Source organism: Onychostoma macrolepis, chromosome 23 (assembly GCF_012432095.1).
Source record: "Onychostoma macrolepis isolate SWU-2019 chromosome 23, ASM1243209v1, whole genome shotgun sequence".
In the NCBI taxonomy this organism is placed as follows: Eukaryota; Metazoa; Chordata; class Actinopteri; order Cypriniformes; family Cyprinidae; genus Onychostoma; species Onychostoma macrolepis.
In genome coordinates this window covers 26,517,004-26,542,048 of record NC_081177.1, presented here as the reverse complement: position 1 = coordinate 26,542,048, position 25,045 = coordinate 26,517,004, and the positions used below count along the sequence as shown (strand labels likewise).

Genomic DNA, 25,045 nt, shown 5'->3' with positions numbered 1-25,045 from the left:
GAATTGTTTTGTGAGTGTGTTTTGTAAGAAATCAGCTTCCGATAGGAACCCCACCACCACTCCAGTGCCTTGCGATAACTTACCTTAGTTTTTATATTTTATATACAGTATGTGTGCCTCCTCAGCATATACCACATTACCATTAGTTCAATTCCTGTATGTAAGGCAAGGACTGAGGGAAAGTGAAAATACAGGTAACCCATTAGTAATTAATGAAGAATTATTAGATAATTCTTCAAGAATTACTTAGAACCTGAAACAGTATTCTAAAGTGAAAACATAGGGAACCCATTAGTAATTAATAAAGAATTATCAAATAATTATGCAGGAGTTATTTCGAACCTGAAACAGTAGGCCTATTCTAAAGTGAAAATATTGGGAACCCATTAGTAATTAATAAAGAATTCTTAGATAATTCCGCAAGAATTGCTTAGAATCTGAAACAGTATTATAAAGTTAAAATATAGGGAACCCATTAGTAATTAATAAATAATTATCAAATTATTCTTCAGGACTTATTTTGAACTTAAAACAGTAAGCCTATTCTAAAGTGAAAATATGGGGAAACCATTAGTAATTAATAAAGAATTATTAGATAATTCCGCAAGAATTACTTAGAACCTGAAACAATATTCTAAAGTGAAAATATAGGGAACCATTAGTAATTATAAATAATTATCAAATAAATCTGCAGGAATAACTTAAAACCTGAAAGTGAACCTATTAGTAAATAATTACTACATAATTTTGACTCAAATCAAACTTACGCACACACACACACACACAAAAAAAAAAAAAAAATATATATATATATATATATATATATAAAAGTAATCATAAACTTTGTAAAATACAGGACACAACTTGTTACTTTATTTCAGATGAGAAATTTTTTTAATACAGAATATTTTATTCCGTTTTAACATGTATACTGCCCACATTTAAACTAATTTAACAAACATTTTATAATCAAAAGTTCAAGTGTTAAAGAAGCAATTCAAGTGTAATCAATTGGTATCCTCCGTTAGGCGTTAACACAACACAAAAACTACCCAAGACTAAAAAACAAATATGACCCAACAGCTTCATATCAGTGTTTCGGTAAATAAATAAATAAACAAACCACCATTTTACAGAGTGTACTCTATCTGTAGTAAGTTGGATAGTTATGGCAAGACAGTGGAGTTGGGGTTCCTTTCCAAAGCAGATTTCCTACAGAACATGTGCACAAAGCAATTATTTACCATACAGGTAAAAACTTAGGTAACACTTTATTTTGATGGTCTCTTTTGAACATTCTGTTGACACTAAGTAATGCTGCAACTACATGTCAACAAATTCTCATAAGAGTATTAGTAGACTGTCTGCTTCATATCTACTAACTCCTTATTGTGTTGGTCTCCCAACAGATATTCTACTGACTATAAGTAACTTTGCAAGAACGTGTCAACTTAATCTAACCCTAACCCTACCAGTCAACTAATACACTACTAACACTCTAATGAGAGTCAGTAGAAATGTAGGTGCAACTTTACTTATAGTCAATAGAATGTGTTAAAGGGACCATCAAAATAAAGTGAAACCAAAACTTATGTACAATTATAGTAATGAGTCCTTTTGCAGCAAACAAAATGCATATTTCATTTCCATTATAGGCTAATAATAGTAGTAGTGGACTGTAACAAAGTTGCTACTGTAGTAGTACTTTGTACTTCTCCTTTTACTCAAGTAATTTTGAAAATGAATAGGCCTACTTATAATTTTACTGGAGTCATATTTTATTGGGGTATCTGTACTTTTACTCAAGTACTTGATTTGTGGGCCACAGCCTGATTATTATAGTGACTATTTGCGTATACATCTTCTTTAGAAGTTAACAGTAGTGAGTTAAGTGTTAATGAATAATTACCTGTCAGTTCTTATAAGTTATGCAGTAAGTAAGAAACAGTATTCTAAAGTGTTACCAAACGTTGTGCTCTTATAAAATAAAGAAAACAAACGTGATGCGCTTTCTGCAGTTTCGGTCTTGAACAGGAGTGCTTAACAAAAATGAACCGAAACTCAGCGAATACATGCATCACAGATATGACAAATATATCTATAGAAAGCTTCAAAATGAATACTTAAAGAAATAAAACAAATCGAAAATAAAAACTCTTTAATTATAATCATAATCCGTAAAGATGCACTTCTCTCTAAATGCGCGTCTAATGAGGAGATGACGAGTCATGATCGCCATGACTTCATCCTTGCAACACGGACTCAGAAAACACTAGTTTACTAGTAAATAATTCAAATATCTCCTTACTATTTCCCCCGGACACATTCATGGTAATTACTTTTGCCGATGCTTTGTGGCAAGCTTTAGCCTATTGTGTGCATTTGAATGCAGAACACTTCAGCTGTGCTGACGGCACGCATGCTGCTTCTGCTGCTGCTTCGAGCCGCTCTTGACAGTTGCTTGTATCACAGTCTCATGTTGTTTCCACTAGCCACCAATTTTTTTTTCATCACTAATTGATGGATGTCTAAAATTCTATGTTGTAAAAATTGGCCTGAAGCCGTAAAAAAGTCGGGGCCCATCGGGCCCGGGCTGAAATGCAGGGCTCTAGTACTGTGGTATTATACCATGGTACTAAATGATTACACAAATCAGGTTCTCATGAGGTTTACGTTGCTAAAAATAACATGGTATTACCATGGTATATTTCCAAAAAAACAAAAAACAAACATGGTAATAGCATAAGGCTTTTAGAATATTTTTCTCATACTATGTATTACATTAAAGCATATAATGAATACTTCACTGTGTACACCATGTACTACACTAAATACAATGCATAGACCAATATACGCACTTCTTCAGTGTGCACTAGACAATATAATTTCAGAACACCATATATGGTAGTATACACTACTTAATTATATATCACACTCTATAGAATAGCCTAAATACTTCAGTATAAACTAGAACACTATATAGCACACTACCACAGTATACTGAATATTCTAGACTGTATACCATATAATACATTCTATAGAATAAACTACCCTTTGTTTTATATATTACAAAATAAACCAAATACTAAATGCTTCTTTATAGAGCAGGCAGTACATAATAATGAATACACTACACTACAACCTAGGTACTAGACTATGTATTTTACCTTAAGTAATATACTAAATACCACAGTATGAACGACACAGACTACCATGCTACTTATTAAAGCTACACTATATAGACTATACTACAATATTCTGAACACTTCAGCATAATCTAGACTATGCAGAATATGCTACTCTATGTACAATACATGACGCAACGCTGAACTCTTTGTTCTGGATCGGGGCCAACTACCATCGCCCCGTGGACCTCCCAGACACCACCGGACTCAGCTGAAGGGAAGGGATCCTCTGGTGTCTGGAGAGTGTCCAGCCCCGATTCAGAACCAGCCCGTCGGCTGCAGCTCTCTCCAGACTGCTGTTCGCGGGGAAGTCATGCCCGCCGCCATTCGCGGGGAAGTCATGCCTGCCGCCGTTTGAGGGGAAGTCATGCCTTCCGGCCTCTCCACTGTCAATGTTCATTATTACATCTAACAACAAATTGCTTAGGAGTCATTCTTGTCTACATCTGCTACGGCGGTGAAACAACTGATGACAGCTCACTCAGGGCGGGTCTGAGGTAAGACACCAGTGCAGTTTGTGCTAAAACACTGTCAATCAAAATATTGTGGGAGTGGCCTTCGTCCGTGTGACCTCACACAGACAGACGGCTCGATTTGAGAAAGGGGTAAAGATTTTAGTAGATTAAAAAAAAACTTTTATCATTATAGGGTGGTTGTGTACACACACTGCCAACACACATTTCAGTTCAAACAACTTGTAAAAGTGCATGTAGCATTATATGACCCCTTTAAGTATACACTACACAATATATTAAATAATAAAGTGGATACTGTATAGTGCACTACATAGTATATACTACACTTCTTACTGTGTACTGAATACTATGGTATACTCTAGACTGTATAGAAAAAAATATAGAATTTAGGATATAGGATTTATTTACTGCACTATTTAATGTTCACAACACAATTAAGAATACACAACACACTAATAAACGACTGCTGATTCAAATTCTATGATAAGAGTCCAATCTACCATGACACATAAGGAAATATGTGACACAGATATTTCAAAACCATACAAAAGTACATAATTAAGTATTTCTTTATGATATAAGTCAGGGGTATTCAATTAAATTTCCAAGAGGTGCGGTCTCTATATTTTCCAAGCAGAGGTCTCGACAAAAAAATAAATAAATAAAAAACCTTTTTACATGTATTGTATTTTTACATTTAGATACATGCAAGGTCATGTGACAGAATAAAATACTGTTTTTGTTTTTTTCTCAGGGTTTTGCTCCTGAAATCTATAGTATTTTAATATTTTACTTAAAAACATTATCTACTAAAAACATTAATCAAAACGTTCTCATCTTGAGCAAAAAAGTTTAAGTTCTATCCTAGCCATCTAGCGTTTGGCTTTAGATAAACATACTAGAGGATATAGCGCTGAAAGATATTTGCCATAAATGACCCTGAGCGCTTGTTATGTGATCCACTCCGCTGTTTTGACACGCTGCTCACTTTTAAAATGGTGCTGCTGTTACAGCTCGCGGCCCAGATGGATGCCGGGGAGCGGATGCGGTCCGCCTTTTGAATTTCAGTTATATAAGTATTTAAGGATAAAAGACCCGAGTTTATAGAATATGCTACACCATACTAGTATGTACTATATAATAAAGACTACTAAATACTTTTAAACAGTATAATATAATACATTGTATAGAACACACTGCATACTATGTACTGTACTACACTTATATGCTCCATTGCCAATGCGCTAACATAATCCAAATGTTTTATCAGGCACCGAAGGTATGCCGTGTAACACTGTGTCCTACACAACATAGTATACACTACTACATGATAATAATAAACAATTGCATAATACATAGTGTGCTACACTGAATATACAGTACTGCTTACTACTGAATGTGACTACTACAGTACAATCTAGATTGTGTACTACATTGTACTAAATACTACAGAATAATCTACACTATTTAGTACATTATGTACAGATACTACACTGTTAAGTATACAGTATGTATAATTAATGTATGTATACTACTTTCTGTGTACTGAACAGTATGGTGTAAATCAAACTTTATAGTACGTTATATAGAATATACTACACTAAGTATACACTACACGATATATTAAATAATAAAGTGGATACTATATAGTGCACTACATATAATATACTAAACTACTTACTATGTACTGAATAATATGGTATAATCTAGACTGTATAGTACATTATATAGGATTTACTGCACTATATAGTGTCCACAACACAATTAAGTATTCATCGCACAATATATTACATAATAAACGATTGCACACACTACATCGGATATACAGCAGTGCATACTATGTACTGAATGCTACAATATAATCGTACATAGTACATTATCAACATGATCTCACAGAATTCCGTGTAATGTTCACGGACTTAATTAACCCCGAATCTGTGGTGGTATCACGGAATCGCCGAAAATTCCGTGATGGGCTCACAGAAGTGATATATCAATGTAAGTCAGTGACAGGCATCAGCCGTGCTCCACGCACGGATTCACTGGTTCAACACTTTAAATATGCCGACGCGATAATTTATCGTTATAGCCTTATTGTTCAGAACTGGGTAGGTTTAGGGTAGGGGTGGGGTCAGGTACTCCAGTGAAAGTATAACTGCATCGGAGTCACTCTTTTTACGTGGTCCGATGCAGCGCTGGTGTTGAACCAGTGAATCCGTGCATGGACCACGGCTGATGCCTTCTGTGAGCCCAGCACGGAATTTTCGGCGATTCCTTGATGCCACCACAGATTCGGGGTTAATTAAGTCCGTGAACATTACACGGAATTCTGTGAGATCAGGTTGAATGTACTACACAATACATTAAATAATAAAATGTATATTATAAAGAGCACTACATAGAAATGACTGAATACTGCAATATAATCTAGACTGTATATAACATTAAATAGAATTTACCGCACTATATAGTGTTCACAACACAATTAAACATACACTACACAATAATAAACGACTGCAGACTATATAATACACTACACAGAATATACTACAGTACTTACTATGTACTATGCTACAGTAGACTGTATACACAGTACATTATATAGAATACACTATATAGCCTACTATGCGTACTATACATTAAAGACTCCTAAATACTTATAAACAGTATAATATAGTACAGTGTATACTGCAGAACACACTGCATACTATGAACTGTGGTACACTCATATGCTCCACTGCCATGCGCTAACATAATCCAAATGTTTTATCAGGCATTAAAGGTCTACCGTTGTAATATGATATGTGAATGCTCATAATTCCGTCTGGTTACCAAGCACAGTCCGCCGTTTATTACTGGTTTATTACAGCCAAGCATGATGCATGAGTATAAACTCGGCAGATTATAAAGGCTAAAGGTGAAAAGGCTGGAAGACACCCGAACAAGCATTTGACCGAGCAGCTGCCATATTTCCGACATGCTCTGCTCTGCTGCACCTCCTGAATAATGAATGAGCGACGCGCACATTGCGGCTCTCTCTGCGGCTGTGAGGGAGGCGGGCGTTGTGACGCGGCGGTGACGCGCATGCAGGAGTTTTAATCCTCTGCCGCAGCAGCAGATCAGATCCGCCGGTAACGCGAGGAGGGGGATGCGCGGTCGGTCGGACGGCTAGAACGGCTAAAAAAAGCCGCAGACAATTAAATCCGCGAACAATATTTACAGTGCGTAAAAAGGCGACCGAAAGCTCCTCCTCTCTCGCTCTAAACAGGCTTTAGGAAGTTACAGGACACAGTGCCTCTCTTATTGTTCTTGAGCAGGCCTGGGAATAGGAGAGCTGCGCTGTTTTGACGCAGTTAAATGGGTGATTACGGGTTCGGTTTGTTGCAGACAGCGAACATCAGCAGCAGCTCCACACGGTTCGGCGGAGGCGCATTCACACCCTATCCCAGCGCGTCTCCGGTGCGCCCCAGCAACTCGCCTCTGGTGTCCCCTCTTTTCCCGTCACATCAGCGCAACATGCAGGATGAGCCTGCGGGGCTGACAGCTTCTCAGTCCAACAGCGAACAGAGCAGCGCCGCCGACAGCGACCTGAGCCGCTTCTCCGCTGTAGGTCACGCACAGACAGCCGGTGACCTTCAGCGCGACCGGAACATACATCAGCAGACTGAGCCGCCGCCGCCGCCGCAGCAGCAGCAGCAGCCGTACTCCTCCTCCTCCTCCTCTTCCTCCTCCTCCACGGGCCTGGACACCGATGCGCCATCGTCCAAGGTGAAGCCCCAGATGGAGTCCCCCAGCGCGCACCACATCAATAACGGTACCGGCGGCAATAACATGCTCGCGGCGGCCGCGTTCCCGGAGATGCAGAGCCCCGGCGGCGGCGGCTCGGTTTCCCCCTCCCTGCCCGCTTTCGGAACGCCGTGGTCCGTGCAGACGAGCTCCCCGCCTCCGCCCGTCTCCAACGCCGCTAACGCAATAAACACGATCCCCACCACCGAGCCTGACAACTTCTACCCCGGCATCCCCTCCTCTATCAACCCCGGCTTCTTTCAGAGCTTCTCGGCGAACCCGTGCCCGGTGCAGGGCTTCAGCAGCCCCTTCTCCCCGCAGATCAACGCGCCGCCGCAGAGCCGCCGGTCCCCGGTCAGCCCGCAGATACCCCCGCAGCAGGGCGCCTTTCTGCAGCAGCGGAACAACTACAACCACCACCACCAGGTGAGAGAACCCATTTAATCAAACGAAACACATAACGCGTTTATTGAGAAAATAACTATAGCCTATGCTTAGTAAAGGCCTTTGTAGAATACTAAAGATGAAGGCGGCTGTCATTGTGACGCAATCGCGGCCTTGAAACGGCTTCTTTTGCGTCATAATGCAGCGCTCAATGAAGCCATTGTGACGTCTGTGAGTTGCATACAAATGCGGCCTGTCAGTGCGTCACTACAAGCCAGCATTACTAGCTTACTGCGTACTGCGCAGGACGCAATGCTTAGTAGGATTTAAAAAACTGTATTAGTGTGTTCAAATATGTAACCCTGGAACACAAAACCTGTCATATGGGTCAATTTTTTGAAATTGAGATTTATACATCATCTGAAAGTTGAATGAATATGCTTTCCATTGATGAATGGTTTGTTGGGGGCAATATTTTTGTCTGAGACAACAATTTGAAAATCTGAAATCTGAGGGTGCAAAAAAAATCTAAACATTGAGAAAATCGCCTTTAAAGTTTCAATTTTGATATATTTATGGTAGGAAATTTACAAAATATCTTCATGGAATATGATCTTTACTTAATATCCTAATCATTTTTGGCATAAAAGAAAAATTGATCATTTTGCCCCATACTGTGTATTGTGGGCTATTGCTACAAATATACCCGTGCTACCTATGACTGGTTTTGTGGTCCAGGGTCACATATATTAAAATTAACAGTTCTAATGATATTTACTGTTATTTTACTGTATTTTTGATTAAATGCAGCTTTCGTCCTTCAAAAAGATTTTAAAAAATCACACCAGTAGGCTATGTGACAACAGTAGCTATATATCATGCAACAGTAAATGTTAAAAACTGTAATATCATACATTCTAGTATGAAACATTGTGGACGGCAGTTATAATCTCATAATTTGTGTGTTTTTTTAATGCAATTTGGTGTTGTGTCATAACTTGTGGTAGTACAATCAAATAGTGAGTCAAAAAAGAAACGTCACAGTGGAAATGCAAGGTCAGATCAAGTTCAATGCATTGTGGGATACAGTATTCTGAACAGCTTGCTCTGGTTTTTTACAGTTTTGTGCAAATGTAGCTGGTTCGCACACTGCATAATGCAGAAAATAGTAGTATGTTTTTCCACAAAGCCGTTTTTTTCTGAAAGCGGACATGGGCGCATCAAGCATGAGCCGTGGTAATATCGTTCAAGGGCTTCACATGACATTCCAGGGATGTCTTGACCTTTAGGGCATTCAGTGAAATCTCCCATTGAGAGCTTAGAGGCCGGAGATGTCAACACCATGCTAAACTGCAGCAGTTTTAGAAAAGGCTGTTATTACTGTAATCTGCAGTTTACGCAAGCATTCCGCTTATATGGTGGCCATTTTGGTGAATGTTAGTATACCTTTGCATTTCAGCATTTTTTGATAATATATTTGCATATTTAAAAATCTACGACAGTGGTTTCTGCATCATTACTGAATCTACATTAGCACAAAAATAATTTTTAGTACAAAATAAATTTATATTTTGCGTTTGCAGTCTGAATTGAAGTTGATATAAGATGAGGTGCTGCAAAAAAACAACAAATACATAGCATGTTTTGTTTTTTTGTTTTTTCTTCATGCAACAGAAAACACAATATATAATCAGATTTACAAATAAATGACTATTATGAACCAGTTCAGTTGATGAATTGGTCAAAAAGACTCTCAAACGCACAAGGTACAGATGTGAATCAGTCTAGCATCTGCTTCCACAGAAAAATGCTCTAGATGCATTATGAATGATATGCATTTCTATTTGATATTGCGTTGCCGTAGATGCAATATCTTGGTATCTGGTGCTGGTAGGCCTCAGTGTCTGTGTGTGTCTGGTCTTGTGGGGGTGGGGTAGAGGCGGAGGGGGTACGGTCACATGATTTTAGGAGTGGCCCTATATGTCACAGTGATATTCGTACATGTGAAGTCATGCTGGTGTAACAGCTGTTAAGAGTGAATGTCTGTTAGCATGATATTAGGGCTAAACTGGAGACACCCTTTATTCAGGAGTCCAGAATCGTGTGTGTGGTGTGAGAGGTATGACCAAGATCTTATATCACACTTTGAGTAATTTGTATGGAAAATGTATTTTCGCGGAAAATGTATGTTATCATTGTGGTAAGATTTTTTTTTTTTTTTTTTTTTGAAAGAAATTCATAATTTTAGCAAGGATGCATTAAACTGATCAAATTTGACAGTAAAGACATAAAGATTTCAGTTTCAAAATTAATGCTGTTCTTTTGAACTTTTTGTAATTTAAAGAATACTGAAAAAGCATCCACAAACAATATGAAGCAGCACAACTGTTTTCAACATTGATAATAATCAGAAATGTTTCCTGAGCAGCAAATCAGCATATTAGAATGATTTCTGAAGGAATGTGTGACACGGAAGACTGGAGTAATGATGCTGAAAATTCAGCTTTGATCACAGGAATCAATTACATTTTAATATATATTCAGATAGAAAACAGTTATTTTAAATTGTAATAATATTTGACAATATTACCGTTTTTGCTGTATATTTGGTCAAGTAAATTCAGCCTTGGTGAGCAGAAGAGACTTCTTTTTAAAAACATTACAAATCCCAAAAAGACAATTAAATATTTTTTGTATTAAATACCACTGTGGTACCATTTCTTTGATATTTAAATACTTAAGAAAAATTACAAATGAAAGGTACTTAGAATGAATTGTACTTCATCTCATTTAATTATTTGCACTTTTTCATTGGAGCTTGATGACACAAACCAAAAGATAAGATTATCCATATCGAGTAAATGATAAATCTGGCATCAGTGCAAAAACACCTTCAAACTATGTAACACTTGAGTTAAAAATCCAACACACAAATCAGTAAAACCTAATATCATAAATGAAGAGATCTGATTCTTATGACTTTATAAGCCATAGTTGAAGTCAATGTCAAACAGCCAATGAACACACAGCTGTGAAAGCTGCAGTTGCATCTGAAAGCTGAGAAACGCTGGCGGGATTCGAATGTAGGAAGGCAACAAGATACATCTGAAACCAATGACCTGTACTGCATGCTATCTACTGAGATGCCTTTTTGAAGGCAGCATTGATATATCCTTCACTGCCATTGATTGAGCTGAAGAATAAAATGGCACCCAAAAGTTGTAGTTGGTGGTCATTGTAGTAAATAAATATACTCTTGATTATCACCAAAGCTTCTTCTGTTTGGGACTCTTTGAGCTTTGTTTCTTTTGTCTCGCTTATGTTTAAATAACCTAAAGCAGTATAAGCAGTATAGCAAGGTGTCTACTGGTCGATGCATGTCTACCATTACACGATATATACATCAAACCACAAGCAGGTTTACTGTGTGATTTACTTCTTGCTGCATAGTACACCATCTTTCCAGTGTCTAGACGCCATCAACGGCAATTATCTCTCACTATCCCTTAAACACTCAACCAGATTGTATGTGCACACAGTCTCACACCCACACGCACACATACACACTCGGGCCATTACCCAATTACACACAAAGACATTACGGAGATGGGTGGGACACTTATTTGGGGAGAGTTGTGCACACAATACAGTGACAACACATGCTGATAATGAAAATGTGTTTGTCTGTTTGTCACTGTTTGGTGGCATTTGCGTGTGTGTTTTTGGCTTATGTTCTGGGATAAAGAGAGTGTGTGTTGTTGCCACTGCGTTCACGAGATGTGCAGTGGTAGATGCAAAGCTTTAAATCTTCTTACTTGTACAGCAAGGCAAAGCCTGGCCATGCAATAAACACACACACACTCGCATACGGGCGATTACACCAGGTACTCTCATTCAGATTCCCACACACAGGTTATATTTGTAGCTTTTAGTTTCTGTTAGCGTTGATTAGCGTTCTGTATTCTGGTGTAGGCTACTCCTAATAGTTGATGAAATCAACTTAACTAGTTTGTAATTTGATGCAAATGTGATCTAACATAAAAAAATCTAAATCTAAAAAAAACTGTTTAATTATTTTTTGACCCACTTAAGTAGGATTTAAGTGTATTTTATTTGTAATTTCATAATTCTATTTCCTTTGAAATATGAGTAAAGTGTATTGTTGGATGTACTGACAAAATGATAAACTAAAATATATTTGTAATTACACATGTGTAATGATAAAGTTGCAATTTAGTTCATATAAAATATATTAACTTTAAATGTAATCAAATAACACGCTGCAGTTAACATTATAATTCCTTTACATGTGCTTTAGTATTTTAGTCACATCAAAATGTGTACTTCTTTTAAGTACAACCAAAGATTATTTTAAAAAATGATGCTTTACTTTGGTACTTTAAGGTAAAACTTTTAACTTGACATTATTACAAAAGTATACTTAAGTGTGTTAAAAACAACTTTCATAAGAGAAAGTAAATTCTTTAAGCAAGTAGCCATTAATGCCATATTATCTGCAAGTACAGATAGTTATTATACTTGTAAGATTTGGAATACACTACAATTGTGCATTCATTACAAACAAACAAGGCATTCAGGTTTTTGTCCAATAAAATGCTCTTTCTCCAATACTACACTCTGAAAAAAAAAGGTGCTATATAGCACTAAAAGTGGTTCTTGGCTCGTAATCATAGGGGAACCACTTTTGGTGCTATATAGCACCATATCTTTAAAGGTGCTATACAGCACCTTGTCAAATGGTGCTATGTAGAACCATAAGAGGTGCCGTACTGCATTGTATTCCTTCAACAAAAATGGTACTAAACAGCACCAACAGTGCTTCTTTGGCTCGTAAAGAACCTTTAAAGGGGCTTAACAGGTTCTTTGTACGGCAGTGGTGCTATATAGCCCCTCAGTCATGCCAAAGAACCGGTGAAGAACCACTGAAGAACCACTGAAGCACCCAGATTTGGTGCTATACAGCACCAAAAGTGGTTCCCCTATGATTACGAGCCAAAGAACCACTTTTAGTGCTATATAGCACCATTTTTTTTAGAGTGTACTAATAGTGCACGTGTACTGGCTTATCAGCCTGAAATATACAGTTTATTCATTCATGTCAGATTTTATTGCTTATTTGAAATGTTATAGAAATGTGAGTTTGGCAAGTATGCTTTGAGATTTTGATATTCCCCCATTCAGCTCGATAGGAGCTGTACATGCATAACTAAAAATAGATGGTCGAATGCGTTCCCAAGATGGCCGCGAGTGAACAGTTGAATCTAGCGTACTTGCATTTTGTATCTAACTGTGCTTTCTGTCTGTCTGTAGCCCATGATGAAGCAGTCGCCGTGGGGCAGCCATCAGGGCAGCGGCTGGACCTCTGGAGGGGTGTCCTGGGGCAGAGACCACCGACGCGGGGGCGGCATGGGTGTGCCCGGCTCGGTCAACCAGATCTCTCCCATGAAGAAACCCTTCTCCAGTAACGTCATCGCTCCGCCCAAGTTTCCTCGCTCCGCCGGCTCTATGGGACCTAAATCCTGGATCGAAGAAAATATGTTCCGTACCGACAACAACAGCAACACTCTTCTGCCGCTGCAGGTATGTGTGTGTGCTGGGATGAGCATTGAAGCACTTGGGCTGGGATGGGCGGCCCATGCAGTGGGCTCCGTCCATGCTATAATTTAATTGCTGGTCAGTATGCATCTGCAGCAGACGTGTTGTGTTTGTACGCCCGGTACGCCCTGCGTGTAGTTGTTGAGTTCTCTGTTGATCAAGAGGACGTTTAGGACCTTCTACAGGATCTGAAGACAGTGATGACTCACAGTGAGGTCATCGAGGGTTTTGGTGGTTTCATCCTGAAGGAACCTGTTCTCTCCCTTCATTATTGTTTGGCTCGGGCGGTTTCTCACAGCCTGACAAAAATAAGCCATCCAGTAGAGCACTGCTATCGTCGGTGTTTGTTTAGTCTAGGCTTAGAGAAATTAGCCCGTCTATAGTGTCAGTGTGCTTTTTGGCAAAATCAATTCAATCTGCTTCATTTCCTGTTTGCTGTTAGATGTGCCACCTGGGACTATGAAATGTACATTAATCTCACAGAATCTCAAGCGCAATCTTATGCTCGCATGGCCATCAGCCTCTGTTTATTGATTTTCTCCTTGCACTGGGACTGGGGGGAATATTTTCTCTGAAATGGGTTTAAAATATATATAATAAAAATGTATATCTACAGTACCATTCACAAGTTTGGGGTAGGTGCAGTTATTTTTTTGAAAGAAAATAATACTTCTGTTCAGCCAGGGTGCATTAAATTGATCAAAAGTAACGAGACATACATGGTACTAAATATTTCTATCTCAGATAGATGCTGTTCTTTTGAACATTCATCAATCATTCTATCAACTTTCATCAAATAAAGATATAATATCACAGTTTTCTCAAAAATATTAATCAACACAACTGTTTTCAACATTTTCATCATAATTAGAAATGTTTCTTGAGCAGCAAATCAACATATTATAATTATTTCTGAATGATCTCGTGACACTGAAGACTGGAGTAATGATGCTGGAAATTTAAAATAGAAAATAGAAAACATACTGTTTTAATGCAAGAAGTAAAATATAATAAAACTCAGGAAATAATCCGGTAAATCGCCACACTTCTGTGAACATTTTTGAGTGATGGTGGCAACGAACCATAAAATTCTTCTGAACTGATTATTTAAAACAACAGTTTGCACCATTTTTGCTGCTAAATTGTAAATTAAAAAAGCCAAGAAGAACAAATACGAGATGTACAAGATGTGAGTACGAGATGACGTCATCGGTACTTGATATTCACAATGTTTTATGTTACCAAGAAAAAAAAGAAAGAAAAAAAAAGATTGCAAATATGTTCAGTATATTGTCCAGCCCTACTTAATACTTCAAGAATTTTAGATCACGAGAATCCGAAAGCTGAAAGTGAGAAACTGTGAGGGTGTGAGAGGCTGACAGAGAAAAGGAGGCGAGAGTAACACGTTTTTGTCATGTTGCCCCATTGTTTTGTAGATGGAATGAAACAGAAGCTCATTTATATGTGAATCACTGAAGTGTACGAGGAAACTCCCCACCTGTGGCACCTGTAGCTGGGTGCTCATCCTCTCACTTCAGCTTTAAACCTCCACTGCTAATGTTAACTTTATAAGTTAGTATCAACATGGTGCCATATACTGGTACTTCAGCCATCCTTACTCGGCTAATCTTATTCAGGCCCTGTGTGCTAATGGCTATAGATCGTCATATGTGCTGTTCTATTAAACCAGTTTTGTTTTTATATATTATTATATATTTATATATTATTGTTTTTATATTTAAAGTGCCTTTCTGTCGTCAAGAGCTGTAGTTGGTAATATTGGCATGGTCTAATGACTCAGGATTCATTGTTCGTTTGTACTTAATTTTGGACCAGATGAGTGTTTGGCACGTCACAGTTAATTCCTTTAATGCCAAGCCTAACAGAACTGAAATGAGGAACTTGAGATGCATGCAATCTGGCCTTCATCACCTTCTTTTCTCCTCTCTCAGGAAACAGGTCCGACTCTACTAGTATCTACGGTATCGTTCATTTCCATAAACAGGGTGCCGTTTGGAATTCCTCACATTCCACAGCCTCTCCTCTCTCCTCCTGTCCTCTCCTTCCTTCTCCGCGATTGCTCTGCGTTCCAGAGATCAAATGCGTCACGTTCTGAAAAGACAGATAGAAATGGAGGAAGGAGGAAAGGATAGAGATACAATGTTGTTACAAAGAGTTCATTCGAGTTTACAAGAAATGGTTTTGAAGTTTGAAATTTGAATGTCAGTGACGATGAGTTTGAATCAATACCGAGACTAAGGTCGAACATGAAGTCTGTAAAAATATGGAGACTGATTCCAAGACCATTTTTCCATATATAATTTAGGAACATGTGGTCTCAGTCTTGAACCAGATTCAAATAAGCAGGTTTTGATTCCAAGTCATGATAAGTCTTCGAAATGGAGGCAGGAGAAAAGGACAAACAGGTTATAAAAAGGTGATCGTCATTTTCATAAACATTTCGAATTTGGTATTGAATGGTAGCTTGAAACCCAAATCTCGGATCATGAGTCTTCAGGCCTCGTGTTCTTCGCTGGAGAACTGAGCTGCTTTTCAGACACTATTTCTGGCAATGTTGCTAGAACTATATTTAGCTTCTTGCAGCCTCGCGCTGTCTGTAAGCTCTGCTGTGAGGGCCTGTGAATAGGACTGGATGCTGAAAGCGGCACAACAATGATATAAGCTCTTGCTTTTTAAAAGCTGCTCTACCTGTGGGAGGCAGATGGCCGTGACAGGGCCAATTGGAAGCAGCTGCGTGTGACGCGGTCAACACTGTGTGCTTTCCAAACCGCATCCATCATAAATATACACTAATGTGTCAGTGTATCTGCAGCAGATATTAGGGTAAACGTACCTATTAAGCTCACCAAAATCTACATTGAGACATTTTTAGTGCACAAAATATTGGTTTCAGTACAAAAAGTTATGTTAAAATAAAATCTCTCACACAAAAATATTTAATTTTATTTTAAATGACAAAATAATTTCAATTAAGATATACATCGTTAAATTAAAAAATTCTGGCTGTGTTTAATGGGTAAATTTGTGTACCCTTTAAGCACACCCCTGTTCCCATTAAGCTCATATCATGTTTTATTAAAAATTCTTGTTTATTTTAAGGAATTTTTTTTTAAAGGATAATTGTAAAAATATATATTTTTTGAAGGTACAAAGTCAATCGCAAAAAAAACAGAACACTAAAATCAAGCAACAAGGCATTCAAGTCGATCGGTTATATATTCATAACGAAGTGTCATCTAAGCACATTGCAACAGCTATACTAGTCCACGTTCAGCTAAGTAACACATTCAAAAATCAAATAAAACATTTAATTCATGGGGATGAACACAGAAACTAGCCTCATTATGAAACCTCTTTTTAAATGGATGTCAACGTATCTATAGTCTCTTAAGGCTGGAGTACACTACATGATTTTTGCCCCGATTTTCCACAGATTTACAGTCTGGAGAAGTTTACACTAGTTGCCAAAGGTCAGAGCCAGACTGATTTAAGTCGACACAATCCATAGAAAATCGATTAACTTAACTTAAAGTGACAACCATCAGTTAATATTTAAAGTTTGTTTGTGAAGTATTTACATTGACGTTCAATGTGGAAGAGAGCACACTGAGCTTAACTGGAGCAGCAACATTTTTTAATACATTTCATGTAATATTCATTAAAATGACAGGATTTTGCTAAATAAATAGTCTAGGTCATGTGTTAAGTTCATACATATTTTAATATGACCAATTATTATTAACCATATCTATGAAATTATACTTTTTCTTGTTGATGTTGCACTGAAGCTGTGTGATTTTCATAGTCGTGCACCCTTTAAGCTCACCTTAAAATAATATGAAATCTTTAAAAATTACAGCACTGTAAAACGACAGACCAGCAATAAACTGTCAATTTATAATAATATGGATGTAAAAGTGAAGCCTGTGAAGTAATATGTTAGCGTAGCACACAATCTTATACAGCTAGTCAGCTAACTGTGTTCTGTAGCATCTGCGCTGTGTTGCTAAAACTATCTTTTGGATCTAATGTAATTATTTCCCACATCCAAGTTCCAGGTTATAATATGTAAAAGTCTGCACATTAATCTCTTAATTTCACAATAAGTAGTGAAACTTACCCCAAATAAAGGCTTAAACATCAGCACATTTGGGGCTCCTCTTTTGGTGAAAGTTTTCAGACAGCTTTCAAAATGGCCGCCAGACAGTGTGAACACATAGAGACACTTATCTCAGTGTGCAATGGTCTGATTGACTTGAAATTACAGGAGGTATGTAGTAACAAACACATCAATTGGTTAAGATATCAAGTAGGATAATAAATTATGTTTTCTTTTTATAATCTGATCTCAAAAATGGAAGTGTGCTTAATGAGTACGTGAGCTTAATAGGTACATTTACTCTGTATAGCCTTTATTTGTAGCCCTGCACATGAGATGAGGATGATGGGACGATGAGTTCCCATGGCTTGATTATTTCATAGCCATATTATACTAACTTGTTCTCTTGTTTTATCCAAAAAGTTGTGGTCCTGTTATATTGAACAGTGCAATTTAGCATCTTGTCTTACAAAGGTTTTCTCAGCAGTGATGCCATAGATTAACCATTTTTGGTTCCTCAAAGAACCTTCCAGTCAACAGTTCTTAAGAGAACCCTTTTTTTTAGTGTAAAGAACATATTAATAATCTGAAGATCTTTTTCCACTATATAGAACCTTTTGTGCAATTGAAAGATTCCATGGATGTTAAAGGTTCTTAATGGAACCACTGATGGCAATAAAGAACCTTTTATTTTTAAGAGTGTATCTAATTTTTATCATTTAGATGCAGTATGCTATTACGAACATATTTTAGTTTGCTTAGGAGGCGCTCTTTTACGATGTCCATGCCCAGGGTTCTGCCATTTCTCACCCAACACCGAAGTGCACTAGTGTTGGCGATATGCTCAATTGTCATATAGTCCTATCGTCAGCCTGCGAGATTGCTGATACATGATGCCGGTGTTTCAGCGATGACTCATCTGAACGCCTGAGTTGAACTCTGATTGGCCATTGCATTCATAAAGTTATAAAGTGATTATAACACGCAACACTGTAAAGAACAAATAATCGCCTCCAGGCTATATCTCTGACTATCGTCGATACGATATTGGCACAACCCTAAAGTGCATATATATATATATATATATATATATATATATATATAATTAATAATAATTTTATAAAGGTGCTTCTATGCATGTTTGGTCTCAACACAGAGTGTTTTTACATATTTTCCATTAGAATAACTGTAAAGCTGGACTGAGGTAATCTGGTATGATCCTGTCACAGAGCAGCTGCTGTTGTTTAACGCGTGTTTGTGTGTTTGCTGGAGATTTAGTGTGATAGACCGCATACTAAAACACTTCATACTGCACCATAATCTACATAAACTAGAAACTACAGGTTATCAAGAGCAAAGTGCACACCATTCATGACTATTATAATATTATGAACTATAGTTTGCAAAGCATTTAACTTCATAGTGTAGCGTATTTTAGTGAAAAGAAAAAAAAAAGAGTCAACTAATGAGGGACAGGACTTGATTTTATCGCTCAAGATTTGATTGGATGACAATTTGTAGGGCTTTTAATAATATATTACTAGTTAATATAATTGTACACATCTCACATGGTCTTGGTTACATTATACTGAATTTTAGTTTCTGTAATACTAAAAATGCCATATTTTAAAAACATAAGAAGTACCATTTAACATACTTTTTAAATCTGATTTGTATTTTTTAAGGTAGTTATTATGGAAATAATATACTTTAATATATTTAAGCGTTAACTAAATGTAATGTCTTCAGACGCTTATGCAAATATTTGCATGATTTGTACTTCAGCATTTAGTTTTATTAGCTTTAAATGTTATATTGAACAACAAACTTTTGTTAAAATGACTTGACGTGCATTAGTATGTTAGTCAACACATCAAAATAAGTGTATGATTAAATTGTTAAATCTTAGATTATAAAAATATTTAAAATGTACTTTAAAATGCTTAATTTGATATTGTATTATAGCCTAAGACATTTAGTCATGAAAGAGTGCTCTCTTTAAGTACACTTATGCATCCTTTTATTTTATTAATATTACTTGTAAGTACACTAGTAAGTGCACTACAAGTGCACATTCAATACCAAGTCCATTTCTTTTTCCAGAAGTGTGTTCATAATGAGGGTCTCCTGTGTTTCGCCTGAAGCTTATGGTCTTGGTGTTGTGTGTGTGGTGCGTTTGTGTGAGTGTGTGTTTCCTGTGATGTGCACACACAGCTCTGTGCGGGCCGGCCGGTGACGGAGGGCTCTGTTTGTGTTCACATTCCTTCTTGGTCTCATTGCGGTAATGACACAGATATCTGTGGCATGTTGTTAGGCAGGTGTTGTGACTGGGAGATGGGACGCCGCTTTAAACGTCTGACAAGGGATATTCTGGTAAAGCAACTGAATAACAATAACAAGCGACACACACAAATCTCCCACACATACGTTGGTTTCGTTCCGCCTAAAAACAGCCACGCGGTGAGACTAGTTTGGCTGAACGTTCGGTCCAAAATACACTAAACCTAACAAAGCAGCCTGGTTATTCCACTCGTGACAGCTCTACAAACAACATTCCAGCGGCATTCAGTATTCAGGGATTCAGCGGTGACCAGGTCACAGAAAACATGCCATTCCATGCATTCAAGTGTGTCTGTTTGCTCCTGACTGCATTAGCATGCTGCATGCAATCCCATAATTCCCAAACAGACTACATCTGTATTGCACATATTAACACGTTCCTCAACTCTCTCTTTCTTTAGGATCGGTCCAGGATGTACGACAGCTTGAACATGCACTCGTTGGAGAGCTCCCTGATTGACATCATGAGGGCGGAGCAGGACCCTCTGAAGGGTAAGATCCATTTCCTGCTCATCGTGAGAGTCTTATAAGGCTTTTGAAGACAGACTACATGTTCACTGGGGACGTCAAGGACAGTTTTCACTATATATGGCTCGTATGTGGGCTGTCTTCATCACTGTCAAAGAAGATCTGGCATTTGTACTAATTCAGCTTATTTTCATCAATGGATTAATTGAAATAAAAGGAGAATATGTTTTAGAAGATTATGTTGAGCTATGCAATGGCCAGTGTTGGTTACAGAGATAATGGTTTCTTAATATCAAAAAGTCTGGTTATAAAACAGATCATTTGTGCAAATCTGATCAGATGATGTTCAGAGAGGTTGTAAAACAGCCAGTATACACACACTTATACACATAACATATTCTTTCTTTTTTTTTTTCTTTTTTTTTGCGTTGTAACATGTTTTTATTCATACATTAGTCTAACATAAGCAATAAGTTACCTGAGGCTGTGTGAAATAGTGATTTTACCATGGTAAATGTCAGTATGAAATCACAGTTACGATTAGTTGTGCAATATATTATTACTCCAATTATCTTTAAATAATCAGGATTAAGCTCTTGTGAAAAAGTACACTTTAGCATACATTTGATGTTTCCAGACACATTGTAATTAAATTAAAATGTATTATAGTTTAAATTTATATTAAATGCAATTATCTGAACTTTTTGACTCCCTGAAGTATGACGTAAGTACATCTTTACATGTAATTTCATAATTACTTCTATTGTCTTTGAAATATGTTTAAAGCACTGCTGAATGTACTGACGAGCATTTATGCTAAACTAAAATATACTTAATGTCATTTTTATTGAAACTAGTTTGTCATATATTTGTAATTACACATTTGTAATGATCCGGTTGCAATTTACTACACTTAAAATATATAACTTTAAATGTATATAAAATAACACGCTACAGTTAAAATGATAATAAAGCACTTTACATGTGTATGTTAGTCAGTACATCAAAATAAATGTACTTCTTTAAAGCACAACAAAAGATTATTAAAACATAATGATTTAAAATGATGTTTAAGTGCATGTTAAAATGTGTTAAGAAACAGTCATGAATGTGTCTCTCTTTAAGTACATTTTAATTTTATTCATTAATATATTATCTGTAAGTACAGTTTATTTTTAAGTATAATTTTATAAAATGTACTAAAAATGCACATTCAATACAATTAAGTGCACTTATTTTTCACAAGGGATGCTAGGCCTCTCTGAAACGACTTTCCCTTTTGGAGGACATTACAAATCCCTCTCAGTTTCAACCTCCTCCGTATGTTTTGGTATCTTATGCCCACTTTTCATAATCAAGCGAAGTCTTCATAGATACAGTATAATCAAGTCCTCTCCTAAACATTTTTTCACACAGAATATCATACTTTAAAACAGGTTGCCAACAGTGTTGTATGTTGGAGGTTCCCGGTACTGCGTGCTTCATATCTAATCATGGTAAAATCACTGTAATGCACTGTCTGTCATGTCCTTTTGTTTTTTCTTTAAGTCGGGTATGGTTCAGTCGGATGTGTTTTTGTGCTGAGCGGCGTGTCTCTGTGTCAGAGAGGTGCGTGTGGTGCTGTGATCAGGGTGTGGCACTGCGCTACACTGACTCTGTCTGCCTCTCTCTCTCTCACCGGAGCTTCTCGCTCAGCCTGCTGGAGCAGATGGACCAGACACATGGGGCGGCACTCACTGCAGAGACCGAGAGAGGGAAGGGCATGGGTACGGCTATATTTAGCACAGGACACACTATGCCACCCTGTGTGTGACAGATAAAAGACAGGAGAGTGAATGTGGGTCTTTACACATGCCCTCCTTTAAAGTCAACATGAAACTTGATTCATGTTACTACTTGATCGTGCATGATTGATAATGCAGCCGTTCGTTCTAAAATATTGCCGCAGTTAACGCTATAATTTAATGCTGGTTGCTGTCAATGTGGTAAAGGTTGTTGCAATTATAGCACATAACAATATATAATAGAAATTATTCCAGATTCTCTGGAATATGCTGTTTCTGTCACAAATATGTCACATTAAATAATAGGCTATAACTTTCAGATAGCATTTCATGATGACTTTAAGCTGGACATGGGGGAGAGGGGTTAATAGTACAAAACCACCAGATTATGATCTAAATGTTTTATTAGCTAAGCTACCTGTGCTTTAGCTTTTCAAACATGGCATCATGTGCTTAATCGAACAGATCATGGGAGATGTGCTGAGCGAACCACATTTCTAAGAAACCTGTTTAATGAAGGATGGTTTGGTTAATGGGTCGTCACGAGAGGATGCCAGCATCAGGGAATGTGCTGACTCTCGCTAAAGTGTTCAAAACAATGCAATGCTGTTGAAATATTAAACACTTGGCAGAGATATCAGACCACTATACAGTATCGGTTTGTCTTGTGATGTTGTGCGTAATCACAAAGCAGATGAAATGAAACAATAGTTTGATTCACTGTGGATAGACGATGAGAGCTCTGTGAAACATTGTAACGTCTCTAGCAGCATCTGCGTTTAATAATTGGACAACAGATGGTGTGTGTGTGCGTGTGTTTATGTTAAGAGGACTTGGAAGAATTACAGCTGATTCTCTGTGTACCTGGATGTTTTCTAAAAAATCTGTCAGACTAGATTACGAATAAATCTCAGGACAGCATGTCCAGGTTTCCACATTTGACCCCAAAATCCAACAGAAAAAAAATATTTTTATATTTTGGATAAAAAAGAAGCTCTGCAGCCTCACTACAAAACAATGATACATTTTCAGTTTTAGATATGTATTACAAAATAATGATACAATTTCATTTTTAGATATGTAGTTTATACATTTAGCATTAAATGTTTTCTTTCCTTTTGCAAAAAAAAAAAAAAAAAAATGTACTTAAGAAAATTTGCAACTAGAAAGTATAGAAATTATCATAAATTATGTAACTCCATAAATTTATGAAAATGCTTTTGCTTGAAAACAATTGCACTCAATGCAAAAAAAATAAATTAAATTAAATAAAACAAAAAACGACTGCTGTGGTTTTCAGCATATTCCTACTGATAATTTCAAGACAGTCAAAAGCTATTTATCGATTTCGACAAAACTTAATACGTTAGACACCTAGATAACATTATCTGTGTGACAAATCAGAAGAATTTGCAACAAAAACATGGAACACATAACAGAAAACTGAACCTTTCAATTTGCCCTTCCCTTTATCTGACGGGGCCCCTCGCTTTGGTTTGGCCCTTGAAATCATCCTAAACATCCCCCATGTTACAGAGCCCCTGACAAACACAGATTCAAAGTGAATTTTTCTGTGTCTTAAATGGTCACGTGTCTAACTGGTATGGGTCATGTGACAGAGCTTCATATTTGATACTCCATGTTTGCATATGTCATGTGACCAGGGCCAAATTTAAGGGTAACCTAGTAACACAGCAAATCTAGTTCATCATTTCTAGAAACATTCCTCATGAGAGGAATGTCTCATGAGCCACTTTGAAGTCTTTTGAGGGATTCTGATTAGCTGTCAATGTTTTTAGCGTTCATTAGTTGGAGAAGTCATTCTGAAAGTGATTCCAATGATATTATTCCTCTGTGTTGTTATCGTTGTAATTGTGATGTAGACTTTGCTATTCTCAAATAATTAGAATGATTATTAAAACTATAGTTATATTGTTATTGTAAATGGTGTGAACAAGCCTTTAACGGACAATTTGGATGCTAGCATCAAAATATCAGGGAAAATACTACTCTTCACATGAAGCGCATGAGAGAACCAGCCAATTGATTCTCTGATGTTAGCATGTTGCTAATCTAAGCATATAATGTTCAACGCATAAAAACACAACCAGAATTGCTGAGGTTGTTAGCTGGTCTGTTCCAGTGAGCTTGTTGCAGTGCGAATCTGGGATCTAGATGCTTAAAAATTCTCCCTACATTTGCAGCTCTGTAGGTTTTATAATGCTGGCGTGTGGCTATATGTTTCATACTGCTCTCTCTCTGTCTCCCTCTCTCATGTTCAGGCCGTGTGGGATGCCCCCACCCAGCCGCTGACGGCCTACTCATGCTCAATGGTAATTATGACAATAAGCTACAGTATTTTATGTCTGTAATACATTACAAAACAGTCCAATGTAGGACTGGAAATCTACATATTTTTGATGAAGACGGGCTGCCTGAAACAAGTTGCTGTTCACATTGATGTAACATACTCTTACTATATTGTGTATTTTAGCATGTATGTTAGCAATTAGCATCCAGGACCACAAACTTTTTTTTTTACTCATTATAGTAAAGATATTGCTATTTAATTGTTACCAAAATGCTGTTAAATCTTTACATCTTCTGCATAGTCTCACCTTGCAGAACGTTAAAAGTTACCTTTGGACCACAATGAATAATTTTAAAGATGTGTTTTATAGATATGTTTTATCATTGAGGCTCCAGTGTATGATGATGCTTCGTCTATCTTTCTAAAATACTCTGTTCAGGCATGTTCTTCAGTTTAAAATCTTTCATACTTATTAGTCATATTGCTGTGGTTTGGATCACTTTGCCACTCAAATGTTCTGTCTTAATTAACGTTGATGTAATGCTTGTTGTAGTAATGTTATCTTACACATATTT

General features: G+C 37.2%; 1 protein-coding gene across 2 annotated transcripts in view; it reads left to right on the top strand.

The window, feature by feature from the left end:
- Nucleotides 1–6,334: 6,334 nt before the first annotated feature.
- cpeb2 (cytoplasmic polyadenylation element binding protein 2) overlaps nucleotides 6,335–25,045 on the top strand; it is a 33,118-nt gene continuing 14,407 nt past the window's right edge. Inside the window, exons 1-4 of one of the 2 annotated variants that reach the window (XM_058763548.1) lie at nucleotides 6,335–7,873; nucleotides 13,163–13,432; nucleotides 20,309–20,399; nucleotides 24,442–24,492. In XM_058763548.1, the coding sequence (XP_058619531.1) occupies nucleotides 7,019–7,873; nucleotides 13,163–13,432; nucleotides 20,309–20,399; nucleotides 24,442–24,492 (1,267 nt within the window). In that variant the 5' untranslated portion in view covers nucleotides 6,335–7,018. The remainder of the gene's footprint in view (nucleotides 7,874–13,162; nucleotides 13,433–20,308; nucleotides 20,400–24,441; nucleotides 24,493–25,045) is intronic. The other variant, XM_058763547.1, reaches the window with a different exon arrangement.